Source organism: Tachypleus tridentatus, chromosome 9 (genome assembly GCF_004210375.1).
Source record: "Tachypleus tridentatus isolate NWPU-2018 chromosome 9, ASM421037v1, whole genome shotgun sequence".
NCBI lineage: Eukaryota > Metazoa > Arthropoda > Merostomata > Xiphosura > Limulidae > Tachypleus > Tachypleus tridentatus.
Window position 1 is genome coordinate 168,361,386 of NC_134833.1, and position 26,620 is coordinate 168,388,005.

At 35.0% G+C, this 26,620-nt stretch overlaps 1 protein-coding gene across 3 annotated transcripts in view; it reads left to right on the forward strand.

Annotated features, from left to right (window-relative positions):
• The first annotated feature begins 16,614 nt into the window (after positions 1 to 16,614).
• LOC143226909 (putative tubulin polyglutamylase ttll-15) overlaps positions 16,615 to 26,620 on the forward strand; it is a 59,365-nt gene continuing 49,359 nt past the window's right edge. The window contains exons 1-3 of one of the 3 annotated variants that reach the window (XM_076458451.1): positions 16,615 to 16,821; positions 20,452 to 20,694; positions 25,742 to 25,897. In XM_076458451.1, coding sequence (XP_076314566.1) covers positions 20,473 to 20,694; positions 25,742 to 25,897 — 378 coding nt within the window. In that variant the 5' untranslated portion in view covers positions 16,615 to 16,821; positions 20,452 to 20,472. The remainder of the gene's footprint in view (positions 16,822 to 20,451; positions 20,695 to 25,741; positions 25,898 to 26,620) is intronic. The other 2 variants (XM_076458450.1, XM_076458452.1) reach the window with 2 other exon arrangements.

Below are 26,620 nucleotides of genomic sequence, written 5' to 3' on the forward strand. Positions count from 1 at the left end.
CAACAACAGAATTGGAGGTTGAAGTACAGAGAAGGGGATGGCACTAGCTGATTGAAGGACATGTTTATCATAAGTCAAGAATTTGATATTATCTAGCAAATGTCCAGATTGAAGATGTGAGTTCAGATAAATTCCAGTTGATCAGAAGATCACCAAAGTTGTAAATGTACAATTTGAACCACGCCATCTTCTAAAAAGTGTCTTTAGTGACAGAGTAATTACTTAGTTCATTATCTTGTACAGTTTGAACTGTATCTTCATCTAAAAGGTGTCTTTAGTGACAGAGTAATTAATTAGTTCATTATCTTTTACAGTTTGAACTGTATTTTCTTTTAAAAAGTGTCTTTAGTGACAGAGTAATTAATTGGTTCATTATCTTGTACAGTTTGAACTGTGCCTTCGTCTAAAAATTGTCTTTAGAGACGGAGTAATTAATTAGTTCATTATCTTCTACAGTTTGAACTGTATCTTCGTCTAAAAAGTGTCTTTAGTGACAGAGTAATTAATTAGTTCATTATCTTCTACAGTTTGAACTGTATCTTCGTCTAAAAAGTGTCTTTAGTGACAGAGTAATTAATTAGTTCATTATCTTGTACAGTTTGAACTGTATCTTCATTTAAAAAGTGTCTTTAGTGACAGAGTAATTAATTAGTTCATTATCTTGTACAGTTTGAACTGTATCTTTGTCTAAAAAGTGTCTTTAGTGACAGAGTAATTTAGTTCATTATCTTGTACAGTTTGAACTGTATCTTCATTTAAAAAGTGTCTTTAGTGACAGAGTAATTAATTAGTTCATTATCTTGTACAGTTTGAACTGTATCTTCATTTAAAAAGTGTCTTTAGTGACAGAGTAATTAATTAGTTCATTATCTTGTACAGTTTGAACTGTATCTTCGTCTAAAATGTGTTTTTAGAGACAGAATAATTAATTAGTTCATTATCTTGTACAGTTTGAACTGTATCTCGTCTATAAATTGTTTTAGTGACAGAGTAATTAATTAGTTCATTATCTTGTACAGTTTGAACTGTATCTTCGTCTAAAAAGTGTCTTTAGTGACAGAGTAATTAATTAGTTCATTATCTTCTACAGTTTGAACTGTATCTTCGTCTAAAAAGTGTCTTTAGTGACAGAGTAATTAATTAGTTCATTATCTTCTACAGTTTGAACTGTATCTTCGTCTAAAGTGTGTCTTTAGAGACAGAGTAATTAATTAATCACGTTGTACAGTTTGAATTGTGCCTTATTCTATAAAACTGTCTTTAAAAGACAGAGTAATTAATTAATTACCTTGTATAGTTTGAACTGTGCCTTGCTCTATAAAACTGTCTTTAGAGACAAAGTAATTAATTAATTACCTCGTACAGATGGAAACGTGCCTTCTAAAAATCTGCGTTTAGAAGTTTATATGCTCTTGTCCGGTGTTCTTGTACGAAGGTGGATCTACGTTTTTACATAACAAATAGGACACCAGCACATCATGTTTCTCCAGACTTTATCACCAATAACTATTGCTCTGCTGCTCTTGTCATCATTTCTGTGATAATGATCAAAAAGTAGTTACACCGAAATGATACCAGCCTATGCTTCTAACTTTTATAAACTGGTAATTAAAAATACGTGGTGATTTGGGTTGTCAGACACAACCTGTATTTCAATTAGAAAATAGTTACTACTGTAATGGATTTACCATTGTATGTTTATTTTAATACTTAAGTTTGATTGAGTTTAATGCAAGTGAAGTATATCGTTAGATGTGTGTTGTGCAAGTCCTGCCTGTTCTCTAACTTGATAGAATATTCTTGAAAGTAAGGATCAACAATGTGTTTTACAAAAAACCACCAGCATGTTTTGAGACATTGTTGAACGTTAAAGAATCTTGTCTTAAACTACATAAACCAACATGCCAAGGGACAGAATATTGTTTGTCAGCTGCAGTCAGTATACCATAAGCCTCAGAAGCTATAATTGTAATTAATGCCAATTAGATGGAAAAGTACAGAATTTGACCAGAATCTCGTCTATTTTGAACATTCTAAACCATTTGACTTCAGACATTAATATTTCTACAAAGACGTTAAACATTTTTATCGGAAAATTTCATCCAAGAAAAGACAGTGCTAGCTTAAACGGGGTATAACAGCATCAACCCAGAACTAGTTTGCTCATAGTGGTCCTGGTTCATTGATAAAATATTCAGTTCTAGACCAAATAGAAGACTCAGTATAGTTTGTAAATTTATAAAACTCTTGTATATAAAACCAATATAAAGTAAAGTAAAATATAATTTTGTTAAGAAAGTCGTGTGTATCAACATTGTTGGCAAATATAAATTTGATACATATTAGCATATAGTTAACTTCTTAATTAAAATTCACAAGTGTTTGAAATCTTATGTTACATACGTAACACTATAAATTGGAGATAAATTATAATACGTAATATAGTACTATACACGTGGGTTAATAAACACCAGACTGTTCTGTCTGCTAGAAACTAAAACTGATTCATAAATTGATTCTTATCTAATATATCCAGTCATACTGTCTGTTCAAGATAGTGGAAAGGTTATAGTATTAGTTATCACACTCACATGTATAAAATAAATACAGAATTTGGATTACCTTCTTTCTAATAATCAGTACTGAAACCAACCATGCACTGGCTGAAGCTATATGATTCTGTTCTTTAATGCGCATGGTACCTCAGCACTTGCTAACTCACTAGTGCTCCAGGAAAACGTGTAATGGTGGTTTAATCAGCCACGTTATCCCCTGTAACCATGTGATGTTGTATGAATATGTGTTATTAATGCGTTATTCACTTCCGGATGTGAAACTTGGGTAGAAACCCAGAATTATTGCTAGTTTCAGTTACGTTTTACTCATTGTGCTACTGACTATTTTAGTGTGAAGCTGGATAATCAGTCATTCATGGATGTGGAACTGCATCCTTTCTCGGATAAATAACTGAATAATCTAATGCTACTTGCTTTCTGGCAGAATACAGATGTTTTACAACAAAGTTATATGAGACTGATCCACAGTTACCTTAGTAATATACTTTGCTCTCGTAATGGTTCTCCATTGCCATATAAGGTGGATTTCTGTATTTGATGAGGGGACCACCCAATGAAGGTTTTGTTTTCATTTTACCTCATCTGGGATTTGAACATCACCTATGTGTTAGCCGTGGTGACTCGTATGGTTGAGGAGAGAATCTTGGTGGTTCAGTGGTGTCTGGGGCACTGCAACACACCACTTTGGTCTTGAATTCCTGCAGACGGAAACCCCTCACGGTGATCTCCAGGGTCAATCATCTGATCCTGTTTGGATAGATTCAACTGAGTACCAAAGTTTTCTGTTCTCAACGGGTGTTGTCATCTGCTAGTGGCACGAAGCCTTGACAATACTGTAGTATCCTTTTACATTGTAGTGCATCTTCTTATTTGACATCATGATAGGTGTGGTCAATGGATGCTGAATCCTTTTATTATGGATTCCTGAATTCTCAAAGAAATAAAATCGTCTTAAAAACAGCTACTAAGTAAATAACCACATACAGATGACTGTTACACAGTCACTACCTAATGTTAGCTGTTGTAACTCGATTTCTAATTCTTCTTTTTGTCTCACAAATCCTTAAGGTAAATGTCCCCCTTTTCCAATCACAAGGATTAAAAGGGCTTACTAGCTTTCCCAAGTCAGTGAGAAAGTTGGATTCTGGAGACATCTTGGTAGAAGCCTCTACACCTACACATAACAAAGCCATTTGTAATATGCTGATTGAAGTTATTCCTCGTGTACTTTGAACTTTTCCCAAGGAATTGATCACTGAGAGGGGTTTGAAGAACGTCACCAAGTCGGGGATTCTCGTTGGTTTCTCCATTCAAGGAGTTTCTGCTGTGCACCATATGCATTTGTTATGCTGTCAACCACTGTTCTAATTTTGATGCTTAAATTGCCACGTTCACCTGCATCTGTCAAAACAGGTTATCTCAACTGTAAAGTATGGCTATATATTCTTCATGTTCTCAGATGTTTCCAGTGTCAATGGGATGGACACTCAAAGGCATCTTGTCTTCGTTCTTTGATGTGTTCTCATTGTAGTGGCAAAGATCACGATGCTTATGGGTGTCAACTGAACCCTCACTATGTCAGTTGAGATGGTTCCTATCCTTATTTTCGATCTTGCTCTGAGTGGGTATAGAAGAAAGTGATATAACCTTTACATGCTGTAAACAACAATTTTTATCCAGAAGCTTGGAAGTTGTCTTCCACTTCATCTCGAATGTGTGTTGCTGCAGTACATTGCTACAATGGGAATGTAGGCTGAACTTTCCATGCCTCCAACAGAGTCTTTCGCATCTCACGTGAAGAGTCTTTGGCTCTTTATGGATAAAGGTGTAGACAAGTTAATATCTAGTTCTGTTGTTGTACTCAGTGTCTGTTTAAGCTCATCTTCTTTGGCTTCAATTTCTAGTGGCTGCTTGGGTCCATCTTCTTTGGCACTGAGATGCAGAACAATTATTCTTTCTCACCCTGTGTCACTGAAATCTGCTTCTACTGACAGAGATTTGCCTAATCGACCCAGAGTAGGTTCCATGGAGGTCAAAAGACCTCTTTCTACAGAAGAAAAAGAGGCTTGGTCGTAAACAGAATGGTCCTGTGCCCAGTGTTCCTCCATTGAAAAAATAACCATTTTGATATAGTGGAACTGTCGAGGTTAGGGTCTTAATTGATTCCTATCAAACTGTGAGTCTCTACTTACAGGAAACATTCTGAAACCAGCTGATGCTATCGCCTTTCAATAGTTTTCTTTATACCAAAATGATGGGTTGTGTGATGGACGAGTTCATGGAAGGGTGGCATTGCTGGTTGACCAGCATGAACCCACCTTGTCTGTACCACTTAGAACATCATTGCATGCTGTAACCATCCATATCTCCCTGGGTTGTATCACCTCTGTTATATTTACTTGTCTCGTGGAGAGATTTATAATTAGTCAGACCTTGATGTTTTTAGAGATCAGTTGCTGCTTTCCTTTTTCTTCTTTGGATATTTTATTCGATACAATATCCTTTAAGGTGCTGCTGATATTGATGAGTGTGTAATTCCATGGAGTGTATGCTCTTAGATCACAACCTGTCTCTCTTCAATAGTGTTTCGCTTACCTATTTTCGTGCAGTCAGTCTTTTACTGCAGTTGATCTATTTATCTTTTCACCTTCACATTTCTCACATCTGTTTTAGAGGGTTGACAGTGACCTACAAGGTAGTGATAATTCTTCTATCATTTTGAGGGAGATTGTTGCCGTGATCGATGCCACCTGATTTGAGTGCCGCAGCTCTATCTCTCAGAACTTGATCTTGTTGTCATTAGTCTCTCTTCTATAAAAAATTGTGTGGAGGCATTAACTGATTATATCATTCAATCAGCTGTTTGCTATATGCTCAAAATATCGATGTTTCCCACATATCCTAATCCATAGTGTTCTCCCATCTGTCAGCATGCACAGAAACGAGCCTGGAATACCTTTCATAGGTAACTCACTCTTTTTAACTGCATTGCTTTCCAGTGGTCCCATGTTCGGGGGTCGGATGTCAAAACCTAAAATAATCTTGGATTACGTTTGCAACCAACATGTCTTTTACCACTAGTTCTAGTTTTATATGGGACAAGATTCGGAAATTCAATGGTTTGGTATACTTCCCATCCCATTTTTATCTTACTCTCAATGCTAGAAAGTTGATATATCCGTGAATGCTCTGCCTATCTTTCTGTTTCTTCACTGCCTTCTTGGTCATCAAGTCTCAGGCAGGGTGATCGCTTTTTCCTTTTGGACTGATCATCTCTATAATTATAATTAGCTTCTATACACTGGTTCAACTTAGTCACTTTTCATCAGCTGAACTCGATAATTCTCACTATGAGATGCTTTATCTCTCTCTTGCTCTTCTTCTGGGTGTTCTTAACTGGATACAGCAAGTTAACGTTTCTTCTGGTGCTTTGCACAAGATCATTATTTTATCTTTTTCTAATTTTGGAAAAGATCCCAAGATTTTCTCTAATTATCGTCTAACTCTTTTGAGTATCTGTCTCTTTAAGGTCTTGGAGAGGATGGTTAATTTTTGTCTTGTTTGGTTTCTTGAATCCACCAACCTTCTCTTGACCATCCAGTGGAGGTTCTGTTGACAGTGCTCTACTATGGACAACCTCATTCAACTAGAAACGTCAATCAGGGAAGCCTTTCTCAAGCGACAAGATCTTGTTTCTGTCTTCGTCTATCTTGAGAAGTAATAAGGCTCTACTTCAGGGTATGGCATTTTGTGGAACATTTATTCATGTTGGTTGTATAACCACTTGAGAATTTCTATGTTTTTACATGTCAGTATCTTGCATCCCACACTTTTCTGTCTAAAAATCATTGCTATTACTCGACAATTTCCTCCTACTGTTGCAAATGACCTGTCTCGACAATTTCCATAGCTCATGTCAGTTATTAAACTGTTATTGAGTGGCAGGTCAAACTGCCCTTAACTGCTTGTTGAAGTGGACCACAGCAAACAGTTTTATTTTTCTTTCTCCAAAACCGTTTACATGCACTTTTGCTATGAATGGGTTTATACCCCAATCCCTAGCTCTGTGTCAGTGATGTTCTTCCAATGGTCTCTGAAGTAAAGTTCTTGGGTCTTATCTATGACTACAAGCCTTTTTCCATTTCTCACATGAATAAGCAATAAGTCAAATGTACAAGATCACTGAACATCTTCCATCTCCTCTCTTCCTCCTGTTGGGAAGTGGATCAATGTTCTATGCTCAGGATCTATTGCACCCTCATATAGTCTAAACTGGACTATGGGTCTTTGTTCTATGTTCTCTCATGGCCTCTTGCTTGAAGATGTTGGACTTCACCCACCATGTGGGGCTTCAACTCATTATTGGGCTTTCTGCACTTCTTCAGTCCAGGAATGAACACCTAGTGCCACGAACCTCCTCTTCACCTTTTCTATTTGCAAATTTCTTTGCAATATTACCAAGCCTTAGTCCTTACCACAGCATCCATCAGGGGTTGTATCTTTCTTCCTTGATGAGCTCTGCTCTTTCAGAATAGATAGTCAACAATTTCTCCTTTTGACCTTCGTTTCCAGCTGTAGTTGGCTGAATTGGATGAAACTGATGTCTCTAATAATCAGCCTGTCTCACTTTAGTTAGTTACTATTCCCAATTGTATGTCCAGGTACTCCCAATTGAAAATATTTTTTGTTTGCTGAACATCTTTTAAACCATTCTTCAATCATCTTTTTTATATAGATAGTGTGAAATCAGGTGATTCTTCTGCTCTGCCATTATTTGTTATTATTTGGTGGTTACTTACAGGATCCTCTCCATAGTTTCTCTGTTCACTGCCAAGTTATTTGCCATTTCTTACATGTAAGGTATGCAGTGCATTGACTGTACAATTTACACTGACTCTCTTAGCTCTTTCCTGACCCTGGAATCACTTAATGTTACTTATAACCCTGATTTCTTTCATATTCAACAGCAACTGACCCTTTTTTCCATATCTTCCGTTATTATACAATTTGTGTGGATATCTGGGCGTATCGATATTCGCAGGAACGAGCTTGTTGACACTGGAACTATGTCCATCTACTCTGGTATTCTTAAAGCCGTGCCTATCCCACATATAAGCCATGGTTTTGTATTCCAGGCTTGGCTTCTCGCCAGTTGGCAGTCAACTTGTAATAAACAATGTCATTATAAGCTTCTCCAGATCAAACCTTCTGTTGCTCTTTAGCCATCTTGTTTCCATAAGGACCAGAAACAAGTTGTTATGGCTAGGCTACGCTTTCTCACTGTTTTAACTCATTTTTTCTTTTATCTTAGACTGATCCTCCAATGTGTGGCCTTTGTGACACTCAAGTCGCAATAGCCTACGTTTTACTATTTTGCCGTCGTTACGACCATGAACGGAAGCACGATTTTAGACATGTATTTATTATAGGTTTACTTTTGATATTGGACAATGTCACTGACGATGGTGACACTGTCCAATTCGATTGCGTTTTTAAATTTTCATTAGGTATTGTTCTTTTAAATTGTCTTCGATCTTTCAATTTTGGGTAGTTTAATTCTTTAACTCGATATATTTTTACATTTTAAGGTTTTTAACTGGTTATTTGGCACAAATAACCTAGGTGCATTGTGCCAAACAACCACCCAATCTCTTTCATTATTTGTTGTACACCACCTGACCTGCTAGTGAGGTAACTCCTCTGTCTAGACAATTTTCTAAAGATACCTCCAGTCTCTTCTTGGTATCCTTGGATATCTTTTTACCAGAGCTGAGGTTGGATTGTTCTGGCAGGTAAAGATCTGGAAGTCCTATAAAAGTCATTGCACTTACATTAGATTCGCCAGTTGCCACCATAAAATTTTCTCATTTGCCTAAGCTTTCCTAATACTGAGATTGATTTTCAAAAGCAGAGCTCAGGTAACTGTTCTGACTACACCGGAAAATAGCAGTTCTTCTCCATGAATTGACAGTTGCAACAAAATTGAAGTCAAGGACTTTCAGAGCAGAACACCAAATATCTAGGAAAAGACCTTATGACCTTTTCATCTGACTATCATTGAAAACTAATTCTTCCTCTTTGTCTTAGGACCTTCGAGTTGTAATAAATGTATTTTCATAATAATAAAACAAAATAGAAGGAGTAATGGGCATTATACATGAAACAGAAAGTTTCGCAATAAAACAAACTGAAAATAATAATAAATATTCCTCATAACAACACAATGTGTGAACTTGCTTAACTGACAGATTGGTTACTTTTTAATGGATCTGATATCTCGTGATCAGTGATATCCGATATCTGCCCATCTTCCTTAAGAGTATATCCCAGGCTAAGTCTAACCTAACACTCTTAACTTAACAAATAATGACTGATTCATCCAGACTGACTAGTACTACCTACCTGATGACTGATTCATCCACACTGACTAGTACTACCTACCTGATGACTGATTCATCCAGACTGACCAGCACTACCTACCTGACTGAACTTTTTCAGTCAAACGTAAAATAAGTTTTTTGCTTTAATTGACCTGCCATTGGAGAATACAACTCATGCAGCAATACAGTCATGATCTACGTTAACAGAACGAGTGTTACCTCGAGATAATACAGGGTGTTAGGAAAGTCACTGTGCAGTTTTGTAATCATATTTTATTCAGTCTATTTCAAGCCAGCAACTGATAGCGGTGTTTAGAAACAAAATAAGAAGGATCCAGGCCTGTATTGATGCCAACGGGGGTCACTTTCAACATTGTTTATAATTGTCATTCATATTTACCTCGTTTATTCTATATTGAAACATGTCTGTTAATAAATGTACAAGTGCACAGTGATTTTCCGAACACCCTGTATATATGGAGAAAGGCAAGTAGAATGAAATCTGTATAATGGCCTTCTTGATTTTGCGCAAACTCTCTCTGTTAACCTGAAGATGATCTAAGAAGGTAAAACGTTGTTCTCTGCTTTATTAGTATTAATGTTAATACCTATACCAGCCGTCCTAAGATATATAAATTTTATTGGGTTATAAGATCTTATGAAACCTAAATTTATCATTCAATGCATGAGACTATTCAACTATACAAAATCATTTCGTGAATTATTATTTTTACGTTGTAAGGATGTTGGCAGAATATATAATCCTTTATGTTTTGTAACATTTTGCGAGATTGTAGTGGTTTGTCAATATGAAACAAAAGAGATCATTTTTAAGCACAAATAAAAACTTGATTTGTAGGAAAATATCATATGCATGGAGAACTACTGTGTTGATAGTTGTTAAAATAACAAGTAGGGTATATCTAAACATAGTAAGCTATACCTGTAACTGTTTAAAAAGGTAAACACACAGTCTTCAAAACACTGGTTAGAATTCCCTTCATATTCGACATGCTTGTCCTTTCAACCATTATAATGCTAAGTTCAATCCTTCCCTTCCATTGTAAAAAGTAGGCCAAGATTTAGGGGTGGGTGGAATTGACCAACTGTCTTCCTTCTTGTCTGTCACTGCTAACTTCGGCATAACGAGTACTGACTCTCTCTAAAGTTTATTTTTACGTTAATTGTTGTACAATTATAATGATATTCCTGTTTGAGTGTTATTTGGCCTACAAGTGTTTTTGTTTGTTAGTTTATATTAAGAGCAGAGCTACACAATGGAGAGTCTATGCCATGACCTGGTATCAACGTTCTAAATCCACGAACTTACCATTAAACCCAAGAGGGCATTCTAAAGTTGCAACAGTTTACAAACTTATAGAAACAGTACAGAATAAATAAACTAGTGTACTATAATTAAGTGGACTGAACATAACCTTATTTTCGCTAAATGATTTAAAATAACCAACCTAACGATTGGTTGTTTGGCGTTTATTGGCGCAAAGCAACTTGACTATCTGCGCCAAACAACCGGTAAAAAAAGTAAAAATAGAAATAAACTTATTAACATACGCAAAAGGAAATCATGTTAAAACAAGACGAAGTCAAATATTTGAATTAAAACTAAAATAAAGACAAAAGGCCAAAGGTCCTTATAAATTTTAAAACAAAACTGAGGTGGACAGTGTCACCATCGCCAATAACACTGTCCAACGTCAAGAATTAATCCATGGTAAAAATATGTCTAAAATGTGCCGTCGCTCACAGTGGAACGACAGCACGACATAAAATGTTGGCTATTGTGACTTAAGAGTCACACATTGGTGTATTAGTCTCGGATAAAATAAAACAGTGATAATAAAAAACTGTGACCAATGCACAGCCTAGCTGGAAAAACTTCCTCCTTCCAAACCTTATGGAAACAAAAAGGGCAAAAAACAAAGATAGTTTGATCTGGGAAAGTTTGTTATCATGTTGCTCACTCCAAGTCGACTGCCAACTAGCGCAGACCCGAGCCTTGAATACAGGACCATAGTCCATATACAAGACAGGCACAGCGGTGATGGCATCAGAGCATACATACTTAGCTGTCATTTCAGTATGCTCGTTCCCTGCTATCCAGTTGTTCAACGAGAACATGAAGCAATTCCAGAGCCAGTAGAGAGCTAAGCGAGTCGGTATAAATTGTATAGTACATGTACTGCATTGCTTCTATGTGATCCAGGGCAAGAGAAATGGCGTAAAGTTCAGCAGTGAACACAGAAACTGTAGAAGGAATTCTGTGTGCAACCACCAAACCATAACATATCATGGCAGAGTCTACAAAGTTACCTGATTTTGAACCATCCATATAAATTTGAATGGAAGGATGGTTTGAAAGGTGTTCAGGAAACAAAAATCAGTACTTCCAATCGGAAGTATCCGCCTTCTTCGTATGATTAAAAAAAATGTCACAGTTGGGGATGGTAATAATTCATGGTTGAATGGGCTGACCAGAGGATACAGCAATGCTGTCCAAAGACAGGGCCAATTCATCCAACTGCACTTGGATACAAAGACTAAAACAAACAATGGCAAACTGCGTAATTTGATAAAGCATGGTTCATTGAGGAAGAAAACACAACCCTATGTGGGATGACATGGTGAGGATCGAAGTTTTGAAATATGCAAATGGCAGAGGTGTAGAGGATGCTCATGAGACTCAGTGTACAAACTCTGGACTGGAAAGGTGCATAAGACCTCTGTACAGAGCCAAAGCCCCTGATGGTGAACAAGGTTAAACATCTCAAAGGTCGAGGTCCTTGCAGAGCCATAGATTAGAAGCCCATAGTCCAGTTTCAATCAAAGGAGAGCATGATAGATTTTTAGCATAGTACATCATTCTGCTTCCCAAGAGGTGGGAGAGAGCACATGAAGAATGTTCAGTGCCCTTGTATATTGGCACGTAGATGCTTGATGTGTGGAATAAAAGTCAACTTACGATCAATGATAAGCCCCAAGAACTTTGCGTCAGGAACCATGGAAAGCACAACTTCTTCAAGACAAAGCTCGGGATTGGGGTGAATATCCCATTGGAGGCAGAAATGCATGCAAACGGTTTTAGAGCAAGAAAAGTAAAACCGTTTGCTGTGATCAACTTTAGTATACGATTAAGGTAGTATTAATATTTTTAATAAAATTTTGACACTCATGACACAGCCCTGAGGGAATCCAAGCTCCTGTTGGAAAGAATTGGAAAGTGTCAAACTCACACAATCTGATAACTGCCCAATGATGGCATCAATAAGCTTCTTCAAAAGCTAGGTAGAGAGAACATATAGTGATTGTATGACCCAAGGAAACACAGATGCTTACATCTTCCAAGGATGTATCGAGTAGCAAAGACATGACGGGCACGAGTTGGTCAACCAGCAGTGTCATCTCTCCATGCACTTGTCCATCACACAATTTGTCATTTCTGTACAAAGAAAATTGTCGAAGGGTGACTGTATTAGTAGGTTTCAGAAACGTTTCCTGTAAGAAGAGACACACAGGATGGCAAGTATCAATCAAATCCTTAATGTCATCAAAATTTAAACAAAACCCCCAAAAGTTCCACTGATTTATATGGAGAAGAATGGGGCAGGGAGCCCTTCTGTTTTAACCACGTTTTTTTCTTCATTGGATGGAGATCTATCAACCTCCGTGGATCCTTCTCTGGGTCAAGTAGGCAGGTCTCTGTCCATGGACAAAGATTCCAGTGACTGAGATTGTGAATGAATAATTGTTTTGAAGCTTAAGAAAATGGACCCGAGCAGTCACTGGAAGGAGTGGAAGGGACAGAGGTAGATGTAGATTCACCAACTCTTTTATCCATGGAGGGTGAAAGACTCTTCAGATGTTTTGCAAACAACTCTCCTGGAGGCAAAGAGAGAGATAGGGCTGCACTCCCACTGTGCAGCAGCATGTGTCTGAAATTAAGAAGGGGACAATAATTTACGAGCCTCTGGGAAGGCGATATTTTATAGTCTTCAAGCATTACACCTCTTTCTCCTCCACTCACTTAGGGCAAGAAATAGAGTAAGAGGGGCGTGAACCACTACAATTAACACAGCGTGGTTCCAAGTTGCACTCGTAGGCGTCGTGGGCTCTGCCACCACAATGAGCACATGTTAAAGAATCATGAAATGATGTATTCGAGTGACGAAGCTGCTGACAATGGAAACATCTGAGAGAGTTGAAAATGTTTGACCATACCTTATTGTTCAGATAACATGCTTAGAGTGTGGAAGGAAAACGTGGTGATGTAAACATCAGTATTCCATCTTTGGAAGTGGAGATTCAGTGTACTGCAGAAACGCCTTAGCTGGAGAAAATAACAAGGAACTCTAACTCAGAAAAGTTCTTTAAATCCCTCTCAAATATAACTCCTCTGGAAGGATTCAAAGTTGCATGGTGAGTAACCTCGATGCGTATATCCCCAATGGCCTTTGATTTGGAAAAGAGTTTGGTAAGTTCTAGTGAAGATGTTTCCACCAAAATACCTCCAGAACATAACTTCTTTACTGACTTGGGGGAGCCAACTAGCCCCTCTAATCTCCTTTGAATGAAAAAGAGAAACATGTGCCCTGAGGATTTCTGGAATGAGGAATAGAAAATTATAAATCAAGGTACAGAATCAGACTGCGACGGTGACTGTGCAGCAGAGTCGTCCATGTCTGGTTGTTTTCTGATCATCTGTTGTTGTTTTTTTTCAATTTTTTAATTTGTATTTATTTGTTCATGAATGAGTCATCCATAATAAAGGAAATACATTTAAGTGCTCACTGATCCCGCCAACCATGGCGCCCTATGAGGGGATGCACTATAATGCCAAACAAGGATATTGCAGCAAATCCAGGGTTTCGTAATTACTACACCCGAATATCAGCATCAGACACAATGAGAACGCTCAACAATAGTACTCGGTTGATCCTAACCCAACTGGACCAGCCTATTGGCTCGGAGGGGGCACCCCAAGGCTGCCCGCCTACAGGAAATGAAGGCCAAAGTGGAGTGTTACGGTTGGAGTTGAACTTCTCAACCGCCAGGATCGTCTCCTCCCATTCAAGGATCATCACTCACGGCAAACACATGGGTAAATGTTTATATCCCAGAGGGGGTAAACTGAAAGCACATAACCTTCTCTTAGATGTCCCCTTACCATGTACAGGAATCCACCTCGAGGAGCCAGCCTAACAAAAGAACAACATTATAACACTGTGAATGAGAGGTATACTATGTAGTACTCTGCCTCTACCAATAGAAGTCTGCTTCCTATATTGGCCATTTCTTCTAAGATGCTAGAAACAGACCAGAAAATCATACAAAATTGTATAGCTTCTACAACAAAGATCTGCAAATACAGCAAATGTACGACATCTCTTATAATTCGTTACTCTTGCTGTCGTAATAATGAAAATATGGGGCATGTATAAATTGGAATGAATAATATTAATATTAATAATCATACACTGACAATAATTAGGCTTACTTGATAACCTTCGTGGATTTCAGGGAGGGGAAAATATATTGTATATTTGTGTCGAATGATGTATTTTCTGTATTTTTACAGTTTACAGAAGGTTTGTTTTATGTTGCTCTTTCTCTTTTATATTTTTGTTTAAAGATTAAAGTACAGAGTTTATGACCTTGGAGTGTAAGGACTGTAATATTTATTAGATAGTATGCAAATAATTATGATAAAAGTAAAGTTTGTTGGATTGAAGTTAGTTGTAAATCCATTAAAAATATTATGCTTTGTGTTTAATGTGATTTCTTGTTTAATGGATTTGTGATGTTCTTGTCGCTTGTATATGTTTTTAGGAATACATAATACTTTAAACTTGTCCTTGAACACGGCATGAATATAATGTTGATTCATTTTAAATTTAATTTTAATTGCCAGTATGGAACAAGCCTGAAAGAAAAACAAAAGAAAGTGTGATATGTAGGTAAATCATTTGTTTTCTATTTGCTTTAATGATACAGAAAGTTGTTGATTATTTAGCTTCCATGTTCTAATGTAATGGTAGCAGCACGTGGTACAAAAAGTCGTTGAGTTTGTATTGTTCTAATTGTTTTGTTTCTTTGTTGTCTATAATGTATTATAATATCTGTTTTGATTTTGAGTATATTGCAGTAACATAAATAATCCAAATTGAAAAGATTAGCCTGTAATGTTCTTGCTGGTTGAGTTGACTTTGTCTAAATACAGCCGACGCTGTAGCAGAACAAAAGTCCCAAGTTGATGCTGTCGACTGGACAAAGAGATCGAGTTTACCCGTTGAATTGAGGCTTGCTTTGATTAGCCAGCTTTTCCACTAAGTATCGTCAAAACCATTGTGTTTTCGTTTCACAGCGATTAATTCCGAGGGAGAAGAAACTTTAGGGTTAAACATAGCCTGGAAGAAGCAACTTTCGTTCCACATGCGTAGGTGCACACTCTGCGTTTTCTGTTTGTTTGTAATAATACAGATTTTGTTCATTTACGTATACATTTCATCCAGACTCATCATTTTACACTTGTCGAAACTCAGTTAAATTATGTATTACAGAACACTCGCCTGATTATTTAACTGAGCCCTCTGTTATTTGCGGGTTTGTCCATCATACTTCCATTCTTCCTCCTTGGCACAGTTGTATGTCTGCGGATTCGTACTGCTAAAAACCGGGTTTTGACACTCTTGGTGGGAATAAATAGCACAGACAGCCCATTGTGTTGCTTTGTGCTTAACTATAAACACATCCATCATACTTTTGCTTTTAGGAAAATTGGTTTTATCTGAAAATATTGTAGTCTGTCTTTGCCAGGTTTTATAATTTATTGTACTCTACTATTCTAATTTCATCAGAATTCAATATACTTTATCTTATCTATTTCATGGATATCTTTTTAAACCTCCATAGGAATATATCTTACCAATTTTAACATGTTAATGTTGCAAAGATAATTTTAAGAGGGTTTATAAAGAATTCGTATGGTACTGTGTTGTCATATTGTGATGACAAGAAACCCTGGGCCTGGCATGGCCTAGCGCGTTAAGGCGTGCGCTTCGTAATCTGAGGGTCGCTGGTTCGCGCCCGAGTCGCGCCAAAACATGCTCGCCCTCCCAGCCGTGGGGGCGTTAAAATGTGACGGTCAATCCCACTATTCGTTGGTAAAAGAGTAGCCCAAGAGTTGTCAGTGGGTGGTGATGACTAGCTGCCTTCCCTCTAGTCTTACACTGCTAAATTAGGGACGGCTAGCACAGATAGCCCTCGAGTTGCTTTGTGCGAAATTCCAAATTCCAAAACAGACAAGAAACCCACTTGAATTAAAAATGTATTCTCAAGACGGCTCGTATACGTATTAAAATTTTAATTAAAATAAATTACATAACGTTTCGACCTTCTTAAGTCATCTTCATTCAAATACGTTGTCAAATCGATTGTGAGAGTGAAAATTGTATTGTTAAAACATTTATTTAAGCGAAACTAGGATAAAATTTTTAACTGATAAGTATATTAAGGTTCAGTCTAAACAAAATACACTAATGTGTTCTCAACTTTATTCAAAATGCTGCAATTGTACTGGGAATTAAAGTTCTGATTTTTTTTTACTTACTATAAAGTTATTTTTTTACGTTTGATTAATACTGATTAAATGGACTAACTTCTCGTGTACGAGTGTTCGTTACTCACTTCCATTACAATTGTATTACACGCGGTTGATCGTACGTAAACTTAGTGGTGATGAAAATGCTCATTATTTGAATACTAAATTCTAAGGTTATTTTAATTGTCAGCTTTCACCGTACACTTATATTACTTAGTACCGTAGTTATTGTAAGATTCTTCTTCATAAGGTGAATACTTCATCATAAGTTCATTTTACTAGTGTTAGTACTAGTGATATTTAGTACCAGTAGTGATGTTTTTATAATAATATTAGTATTAAAAAAATAGCAAAATAAAAGTGAAATATGTGATACAATTTTTGATGGACTGAAATGACAAGTTTAAAGCTATGGAGTATTAGAAATGTTTGGTTGTAAGAGTAGTTAAATGATTGGATATTTTATAATTTTTAACTTCCATTTTGCTAAACCTACAAATTCCATTTAAAGTTATAGAGAGCTCAAAATTAGTTTTTTTTACTATTTGCCATAGTTATATGGTTACCAGTTCATCACTGACGTATGTTAAATGTGTAGAGAACTTGTTTAGATATGTAAAATTTTACAGAAGTTTTTTTCCAGTTATACTTTCAGTCTACTGCTTAGCTTTCTTAGACTTGTTACTGCTTAGCCTCACCACTAAACCATAATAGTACTTTTAGACTAAACCATAATAGTACCTTTTAGACTTGTTAACTGATTAGCCTGGTCACTAAACCCTAAGTCTACCTTTTAATACCAAAAAGATTTGTTACATCAAAAGAACAGATTTAAAGTGAGCAATTCTGACTCAGGTTTGTAGGAAGATTTTATGCTCAGAATCTGCTTGCAAATAATAAGTTTAATTATTTGTTGGAAGAAGTAGCAAGCACATGTTTTGGTTAATGGAAACAGCTTTGCACACATTATTCTGTGCCAAGTGCAAATGAATGATCTTTTGAAACAGGAAATTTAAGGATTTTTCTGAATCAGTTTTGTCTTAACATTATTGTAGTTAACTTATGATAATAATAAAACTTAACTAGGTTGATACAGTGTTATTTAGTAGTAGCTTCATTGTTTACTGCAAGCCAACTATTAAATATTATTTACAAACACCCTTATCCTATTTCATGTAAAATGCCTTCTCAAGACAGAGGAACTTTTTGTTTTTTACTGTTATTTCATAGTTGTTGAATTATGTGCAACTCTTGCATAATAATTTGGTGTACCATGAAATTAGAAACTATTAAACCATTCAAAATGAAAAAAAATACTTCTAAGATTTTACTTTTGTTTTGTTACTGTGTAAGATCTGTTATGAACAAAAAATTACATTCACTTTGATTTGGTTTAGATGCAGTCATGGCTGAAGGCTCGAAAAGTAACCAGCTCACCAGATCCATTTTTTGTTTGAGGTACTTATACATTCGTTCAGCTTAGCCATGTTGTTACATCACATGTTTAAATGTTAAAAATGTACACTGAAATATTTTTATATTTGTGACACTAACTTTACAAAAGTTAAATTTTCAGTAAGGATGTTAGAATGTAACTACTTTGGAGGGTGTTGATACATCTTCATCAAAATTGGCATAAAGGTTTTTAGGTCCATGGGAAGATGCATACAAATTTGTAGTTTCACCGCTTGCATTTTATGGGCATATTTTACCACTACTTCACCCACTGTTTATGGGTCTTCATCAAATTTAGGTTGAATGTTTGCTGGGTGCATGCAGATATATGTGCAAAGCTGCAGTTTCATGTCTTTAACATGTTTTATAGATGTTTTGTTTACATATAAAAAAAGGCAGCTTTTCATGTTCTAAGATAATCTATCATTAAACACATAGAATTTCCATCCAGCATTTACATAAACAAATTAAAAATGTCAAAGGTAATTGTTAGGTAAACTGAAGTGTAGGCTGTGTTATGCAGAGCTTAATTATATGGGAACAACTTTAACTATTTATAAATAAAGCATCTTGATGAATTTAGTGCAGAGTAGAAGGCCCAGACAAACAGTTATGCAAATGTATGCTAATAGCCCTAGTACACAAATTTCTGTAATAATGTGATTAGTGATTGCTTTCTAATTAAAACTGGCTGTTATCACATCTCATGTTTATTTTATTTTTTGTGTAACTATTTACAGAAATGTGCTGTGTTTTACTTGCACATGTATGCACATGCATAACATTTTTACAAGAAGGTAGTTGCACTATTTTTTTAACAACTGATATAACTTTTTCTTAAAATTAGAAATTGTTAATACATTAAAGACAATCTTGTAATCTTAGTTTTCAAGTGTAAAGTGCAAATTTTAAATGAAATTTTACTCCAGTCTGATCTAAGTACATTTCTGTCAGAATGTTTTTGTAGTAGATGTATCATGAAATATGAAAGTGATTTCTGAGCATAGTGTTTGAACACGTTTTGTGAACGATTGCTTAGTTTAAACAATGTTTGATCATAAATGTATTTAATTATTTATGTCAAATATTTGTTTTATCATAATCCTCACAATTTACAGCAGAAAATAATGAGTTATAATTATGGACATAAGATAAAGGAGGAAGTTAACTTGTTAATAACCATGAAACTTTGTTAGATGGAAAATGTTAACTTGTGTTGTTAGTAACCATGAAACTTTGTTAGATGGAAAATGTTAACTTGTGTTGTTAGTAACCATGAAACTTTGTTGAATTAAACATGTTAAGTTGCATTGTTAATAAGCATGAAACTTTATTAGATGGAAAATGTTAACTTGTGTTGTTAGTAACCATGAAACTTTGTTGAATTAAACATGTTAAGTTGCATTGTTAATAAGCATGAAACTTTGTTAGATGGAAAATGTTAACTTGTGTTGTTAGTAACCATGAAACTTTGTTGAATTAAACATGTTAAGTTGCATTGTTAATAAGCATGAAACTTTGTTAGATGGAAAATGTTAACTTGTGTTGTTAGTAACCATGAAACTTTGTTGAATTAAACATGTTAAGTTGCATTGTTAGTAACCATGAAACTGTGTTGAAGTTAAACATGTTAGATGGAAAATTGCATTGTTAGTAACCATGAAACTTTGTTGAATTAAACATGTTAAGTTGCATTGTTAATAAGCATGAAACTTTGTTAGATGGAGATGGAAAATGTTAACTTGTGTTGTTAATAACCATGAAACTTTGTTAGATGGAAGGTGTTTATCTGTGTTAGTAACCATTAATAACAATGCAACTTTGTTAGATGGAAGGTGTTTATCTGTGTGCTTAATAACCATGAAACTTTGTTAGATGGAAGGTGTTTATCTGTGTGCTTAATAACCATGAAACTTTGTTAGATGGAAGGTGTTTATCTGTGTGCTTAATAACCATGAAACTTTGTTAGATGGAAGGTGTTTATCTGTGTGGTTAATAACCATGAAACTTTGTTAGATGAAGGTGTTTATCTGTGTTCTTAATAAACATGAAATTTTATTAGATGGAAGGTGTTTATCTGTGTTCTTAATAAACATGAAATTTTATTAGATGGAAGGTGTTTATCTGTGTTCTTAATAAACATGAAATTTTATTAGATGGAAGGTGTTAATTTGTGTTCTTAATAACCATGAAACTTTGTTAGATGGAAGGTATTTATCTGTGTGCTTAATAACCATGAAACATTGTTTGAAGGAAGATGTTAATTTATGTTATTGAAATATAAACATGCTCTTCAAGCAGGTGAGTGGTTTGATACAATTAGTATCTTGTATATACTAACTTTAAGTTCCATAGTTTATCTTAGACAGTTAATTTGTTTTTAAGTGAATGAGTGACTTTAACACAGCTTATGTTCTAATTTTAGAGAGATGATGATCATAAGAAAATGTCTGGTAGAAACTGGACTTCCAGTCCCTGGCCAGTACCTCGTTCAGTGAGCTTGGTTATTGCTGTGTTAATCATTGGCATCCTACTTACAGCATTAAACGTGTACGAACTTCATCGCCTTCAGAAAGACCAAGAACGTCATAACAGTTTTCACATGAAAGAAAAGGTTAATCCACCAGAGAAGTTTCATAGCCGTGTTGTATGGGTTCATGGGAAGAAGGTTAGGAGAGAAATAAATGTTGTTAGATTTTTGTATTTTAATGTTCTGAGTTCTGTGTCTCTTCTTATAGTAAAGCATTGTTTGTGTAAATGAAGCTAACAATGAATGAATGGATGTGCAAAGAAAGGTGGAAAATAATGTCACAAAGTGTGTAAATTGTAAATTAAAACTGTCATTATTTTACACACTAAGTTTTGTAAGTGTTGGTTACACACACTGCCTCGTGGGTTTGTTTCAAACCTGTTCTGGGAACTAAGGTCTAACACCAAGGGGTTTGAATATATTTTAGTAATTTCCAGTAGAGTTATTTAAAAACTTATAGAAAGGTTTTAAACAAATAACTTTAAAACTTTCTGCTATGTTTGTGAAGGTAAGCATGTTTATTTCACTCACAATTATAATGAAACAGTTTGCATAGCAACACTAAACATTCAGAATGGAAGAGCTTACTAAATTAAAAATATTAAATTTGGTAGCTATATTTGTACTGAATAAACACTAACACGTAAATAATATCTGAATTTCAAAGTTCATTATAATTCATACCAAAGTTCATAATAAAGTAAAACTTCCATGAAAATGTTTCAAGTAATTAGTGGAAAATTTAAGTAAATCATAAAACAAAGGAAAAGCAAAACCATGCAGCCGGTGAATGGACTGAAGGTAAAGTGATTAAATGGATGTGTTTAGCTTGGAAAGGATTTAGTACTTGTCCTGTGTAAAATATTACAATGTGCATATTTTGTTAACCAGAGTGAGAAATGTCAAGTCAGCATTAAAAGGTACCTTAAAGATGTGTTTTTAGCAAATCATTAAAATCGGGCAATAACTAACATTTTAAGTACGTAAATACAAATCCTTTCAAGTTTGTCACTGATTATATGATGTTATTTCTCTTATTTTAATCTTGTTTAACCCTTAGGTGCATACCTTCTGGTCGCATCATTCAGAAAACCATCATGAGGTAATTCAGTCTCGAGCCAGTTTGCACAAGCTCAGTTGGAGCAGTATGAAGCCACGCTTGTGTGCATTTTTACTTAAAAACTTGACAGTTTTCTTTTGCAAATATTATTGATGTTTTGAAATATGCCATATTGATAATGAGAAACCATTTTCCTCAAACATCCTTCCCGTGGTTGTCTGCTTGACTTCACCAAAATCTCACTTTGTCTCACGCTTGCTTTATTAAGTTATTTTCTTCTGGAAAAGAGAGGTTCACCTTTTGAAACTTCTTGAGTTGAAGGATGTCATGTTTTGTGTTTAACTGATTTCCTAAATTTACCTGTTTTCCTAACGTCATAGAGATTCTTACATGTTGAATAAGTTGTTATATACTATTAGTATAATTATTGTTCTCATTCTAAAATTTGTTGTAATGTAATTTTTATTAAGTATAGTATTAATATAGAAATTGACCACTTCTTTTGTATGTAATTCACCAACAACAAGTAAACAAGGACTGTAGTCTGCTGCCTTGCATTATTGTTGGAGTAACTAACAACAGGTAAACAAGGACTGTAGTCTGCTGCCTTGTATTATTGTTAGAGTAACTAACAACAGGTAAACAAGGACTGTAGTCTGCTGCCTTGCATTATTGTTAGAGTAACTAACAACAAGTAAACAAGGACTGTAGTCTGCTGCCTTGCATTATTGTTAGAGTAACTAGCAACAAGTAAACAAGGACTATAGTCTGCTGCCTTGCATTATTGTTAGAGTAACTAACAACAAGTAAACAAGGACTGTAGTCTGCTGCCTTGCATTATTGTTGGAGTAACTAACAACAGGTAAACAAGGACTGTAGTCTGCTGCCTTGTATTATTGTTAGAGTAACTAACAACAGGTAAACAAGGACTGTAGTCTGCTGCCTTGCATTATTGTTAGAGTAACTAACAACAAGTAAACAAGGACTGTAGTCTGCTGCCTTGTATTATTGTTAGAGTAACTAACAACAAGTAAACAAGGACTGTAGTCTGCTGCCTTGTATTATTGTTAGAGTAATTAACAACAGGTAAACAAGGACTGTAGTCTGCTGCCTTTTATTATTGTTAGAGGAACTAACAACAGGTAAACAAGGACTGTAGTATGCTGATTAGTAATATTAGTAGGTTAATTAACAAGAAATAAACAAGGACTGTAGTGTCCTGCCAAGTTTTATTGTTAGAGTAACAAAAAAAACAAGCACCATAGTCTGCTGCCTAGTGTTATTGTTAGAGTAACTAACAACCAATGAACAATGACTAGAATGATGGCTAGTAATATTAGTAGGTTAACTGACAACAAATAAACAAGGACTGTAGTCCACTACTTTTACTGATATTTATATTACTATCTGCGAAACAGGCTCTGAAACCTCTCTTAATTGGAGATTCTTTATAAATATATATAATCCTTTTTTTACTGTATATGTATGGAGAGGTGGTAATGTGTTTATAGTAGAATAGATACATATACACAGGTGGGGTGGTAGTGAGTTTTTATAACAGAATAGATACATATACTCAGGTGGGGTGGTAGTGAGTTTTTGTAACAGAATAGATACATATACTCAGGTAGGGTGGTAGTAAGTTTTTATAACAGAATAGATACATATACTCAGGTAGTTTTATAACAGAATAGATGGTAGTAAGTTTTATAACAGAATAGATACATATACTCAGGTAGGGTGGTAGTAAGTTTTTATAACAGAATAGATACATATACTCAGGTAGGGTGGTAGTAAGTTTTTATAACAGAATAGATACATATACACAGGTCGTAACAAGTTTTTAATAGTAATAGTATAAATGTTCATTCTGTAAGATACAAATATGAACACAAGGTGAGAAAGGCAGTTATATAATACAAACACTAAGATGGTGGGTCTGTTGAAGTCCTGCACTTAACCCTTTCCATAATGCCTCAGTGGATTATACCAATTTTGTGACCCTAAGTAACCATCAGTTTCCTTACTATAATGTTTAAATTGTTTTGTGTATAGAAAAGAGATACTTTTCTTTATCTGAAAATTATTAAATATTATATGTATAATCTCTATAACCTCATATGTGAATAAACAGTTTTTATTTTACCTGCTATTTTCTCTATCCTATCTTTCAATGTTCCTGGTCTATTTGACCAAATTCGTAACCACTGTAAAAAATGTAAGAAGAATTCAGTAGTACTGTGCTGTCCTTTTTTAGTATTGATCACAAAGTACTTCTGACAGTTTTTTCAGTTGTTCATATAGTCATTTTACTGTTAATGACTGGAGTAGAAACTTGCTACAGATAAAACAATGATTTTTGATTTTGAGAATACATTAGGATAAAATTTATTGGCTTTTTGTAATACAGTGGTTGCAAGGAAAATTGCCTAAAATATTAAAACATGGGCAGAAATGTTTGTGATGTATCTCTGTACAAGCTGGTACTTAGGTTCTGTTATTTTTCCAGGGTTATAATTTAGTGCTATAGGTCTACAAAGTGTATTCAGAGCAATGACTTTGTCAACACATTTCAACATTTCTAGAACAACTCTGAATTTTCCCTTTTAATCTAATTACAAATGACTGTCAGGTGTATTTAATTTGGAATTTTCTTTTTCTGTTGATTTTAAACATGTACTTAAATAGGATTGAGTACACAAGAGGTTTCAAATTAATGGAGTAGCAGGAGGGGCTACTCTGTTGGGTTTGTTAAATGTATTGATATTTTAGCAATTCAAAAAGGTGGGAGGTTCTTGTTTTTTTTATTAAAGTTTGTCAGTGTTTTTAATTTGTTAGTCATTATCAACATTGTATAGTAAGCAATATAAAATATAAAATGACCATTAAGATGAGGATGTGCAATGTGAGACACACGAAAGGGCCCAGAATGACGAGGTGGTTAAGGCACTTGACTTGCAATCTGTGGGTCGTGGGTTTGAAATCCCATCACACCAAACATGCCCTTTCAGTTGTGGGGATATTATAATGTGACAGTCCCACCTTTTATTGGTTAAAGAGTAGCCCAAGAATTGGCAGTGGGTGATGATAACTAGCTGCCTTCCCTCCAGCCTTGTACTGCTAAATTAGGGACAGCTAGCACAGATTGCACTCATGTAGCTTTGTGCAAATTTCAAAGCAAACATGTAGAATAGATATTTACCATTTTGTTTTTAATATTTTCTACTGGATTAAGACATGAAATATTAAAACTTGAATTATAAGCTATCTTTTGATGCACAATTTATTGACATGCATTGTTTTAATAGATTGTGAAAACTAAAGTTTTGTGACATGCACTCTTTGATCCATTCTTAGTGAGGTGTAATTATCTTTGTTGAGTAGCTTTTCTCTAAAGTATAAGTACTGACACAACATTAGCATGATAGCTATATGATGTGAACAGTAACATACTAAATCTGTTATAGTGCTTCATGTAATTATATCTACTGGGTCGCTATTTGGTAAAGTACTGGTATGTCACATAAAGACAGTTATCATAGCTCTAAGGTACAACATCTGTTGTAGTACCTCACTAAATTATGTCTACTGAGTAGCTGTCCTCTAGAGTACTGGTGCTGTCACATGAAGACAGTTATCATAGCTCTAAGGTACAACATCTGTTGTAGTACCTCACTTAATTATGTCTACTGAGTAGCTGTCCTCTAGAGTACTGGTGCTGTCACATGAAGACAGTTATCATAGCTCTAAGGTACAACATCTGTTGTAGTACCTCACTTAATTATGTCTACTGAGTAGCTGTCCTCTAAAGTATGTGTTGTGTATTGGAATGAAGTAGGAGAACTGGGTCATCCTATGGTTTATTGTAACTGATTCTGAAGTTGTGATAAACTCTAAGTTATTTTATTTACTATAATGTTCAAACTCTGTGCAACATTGTTTCGTGCTTATGAACAACTGTATCATTCCAACAGTGACTTCTTCAGCTGTTTCATAGCAAGGGTGTTTGTTAGTATCAGTTGTTTGTAATCTGTCTGATAGTTGTACATCCTTTCAAAAACAGTTATTTTTGTTGATTAGTAAGTAAACAATAGTTGTAAATGAAGTGTATATTTTGTACTATAGCTAGAAACTGGGTACTTGAAACACGTGTTTGCTGTCTTTGAGAGACTAGGGTTTCAGCAAGGTGACAGTCAGTCCAAATGGGATGTTCTGTGGACCCATGACTACCCTTTCACCCAACTGTCTTCACATTTACAGAACCTAAAGCCTCATCAGAAAGTGAGTTTTTCATTGAAAAATTTAAAACCAAATATCTATATGAACAAGTTCTTTCTTTTTGTTTTTTTTAAGCTGCTCCAGAGTAACTGGTCAGTTTTAAAGTCAGGTTAAATTATTAAATGTGTTTGTTTACTGTGCTTTGTTTGTACTCATCAGTTTTAAAGTCAGGTTAAATCTTTAAATGTGTTTGTTTACAGTGCTTTGTTTGTACTCATCAGTTTTAAAGTCAGGTTAAATCTTTAAATGTGATTGTTTACTTGCTTTGTTTGTACTCATCAGTTTTAAAGTCAGGTTGAAAATCTGAAAATGTGATTGTTTACTGTCCTTTGTTTGTACTCATCAGTTTTAAAGTCAAATTGAAAATCTGAAAATGTGATTTTTTACTGTCCTTTGTTTGTACTCATTAGTTTTAAAGTGAGGTTGAAAATCTGAAAATGTGATTGTTTACTGTGCTTTGTTTGTACTCATCACTTTTAAAGTCAGGTTGAAAATCTGAAAATGTGATTGTTTACTGAGCTTCGTTTGTAGTCGTCAGTTTTAAAGTCAGGTTAAATCTTTAAATGTGATTGTTTACTTGCTTTGTTTGTACTCATCAGTTTTAAACTCAGGTTGAAAATCTGAAAATGTGATTGTTTACTGTGCTTTGTTTGTACTCATCACTTTTAAAGTCAGGTTGAAAATCTGAAAATGTGATTGTTTACTGAGCTTTGTTTGTAGTCGTCA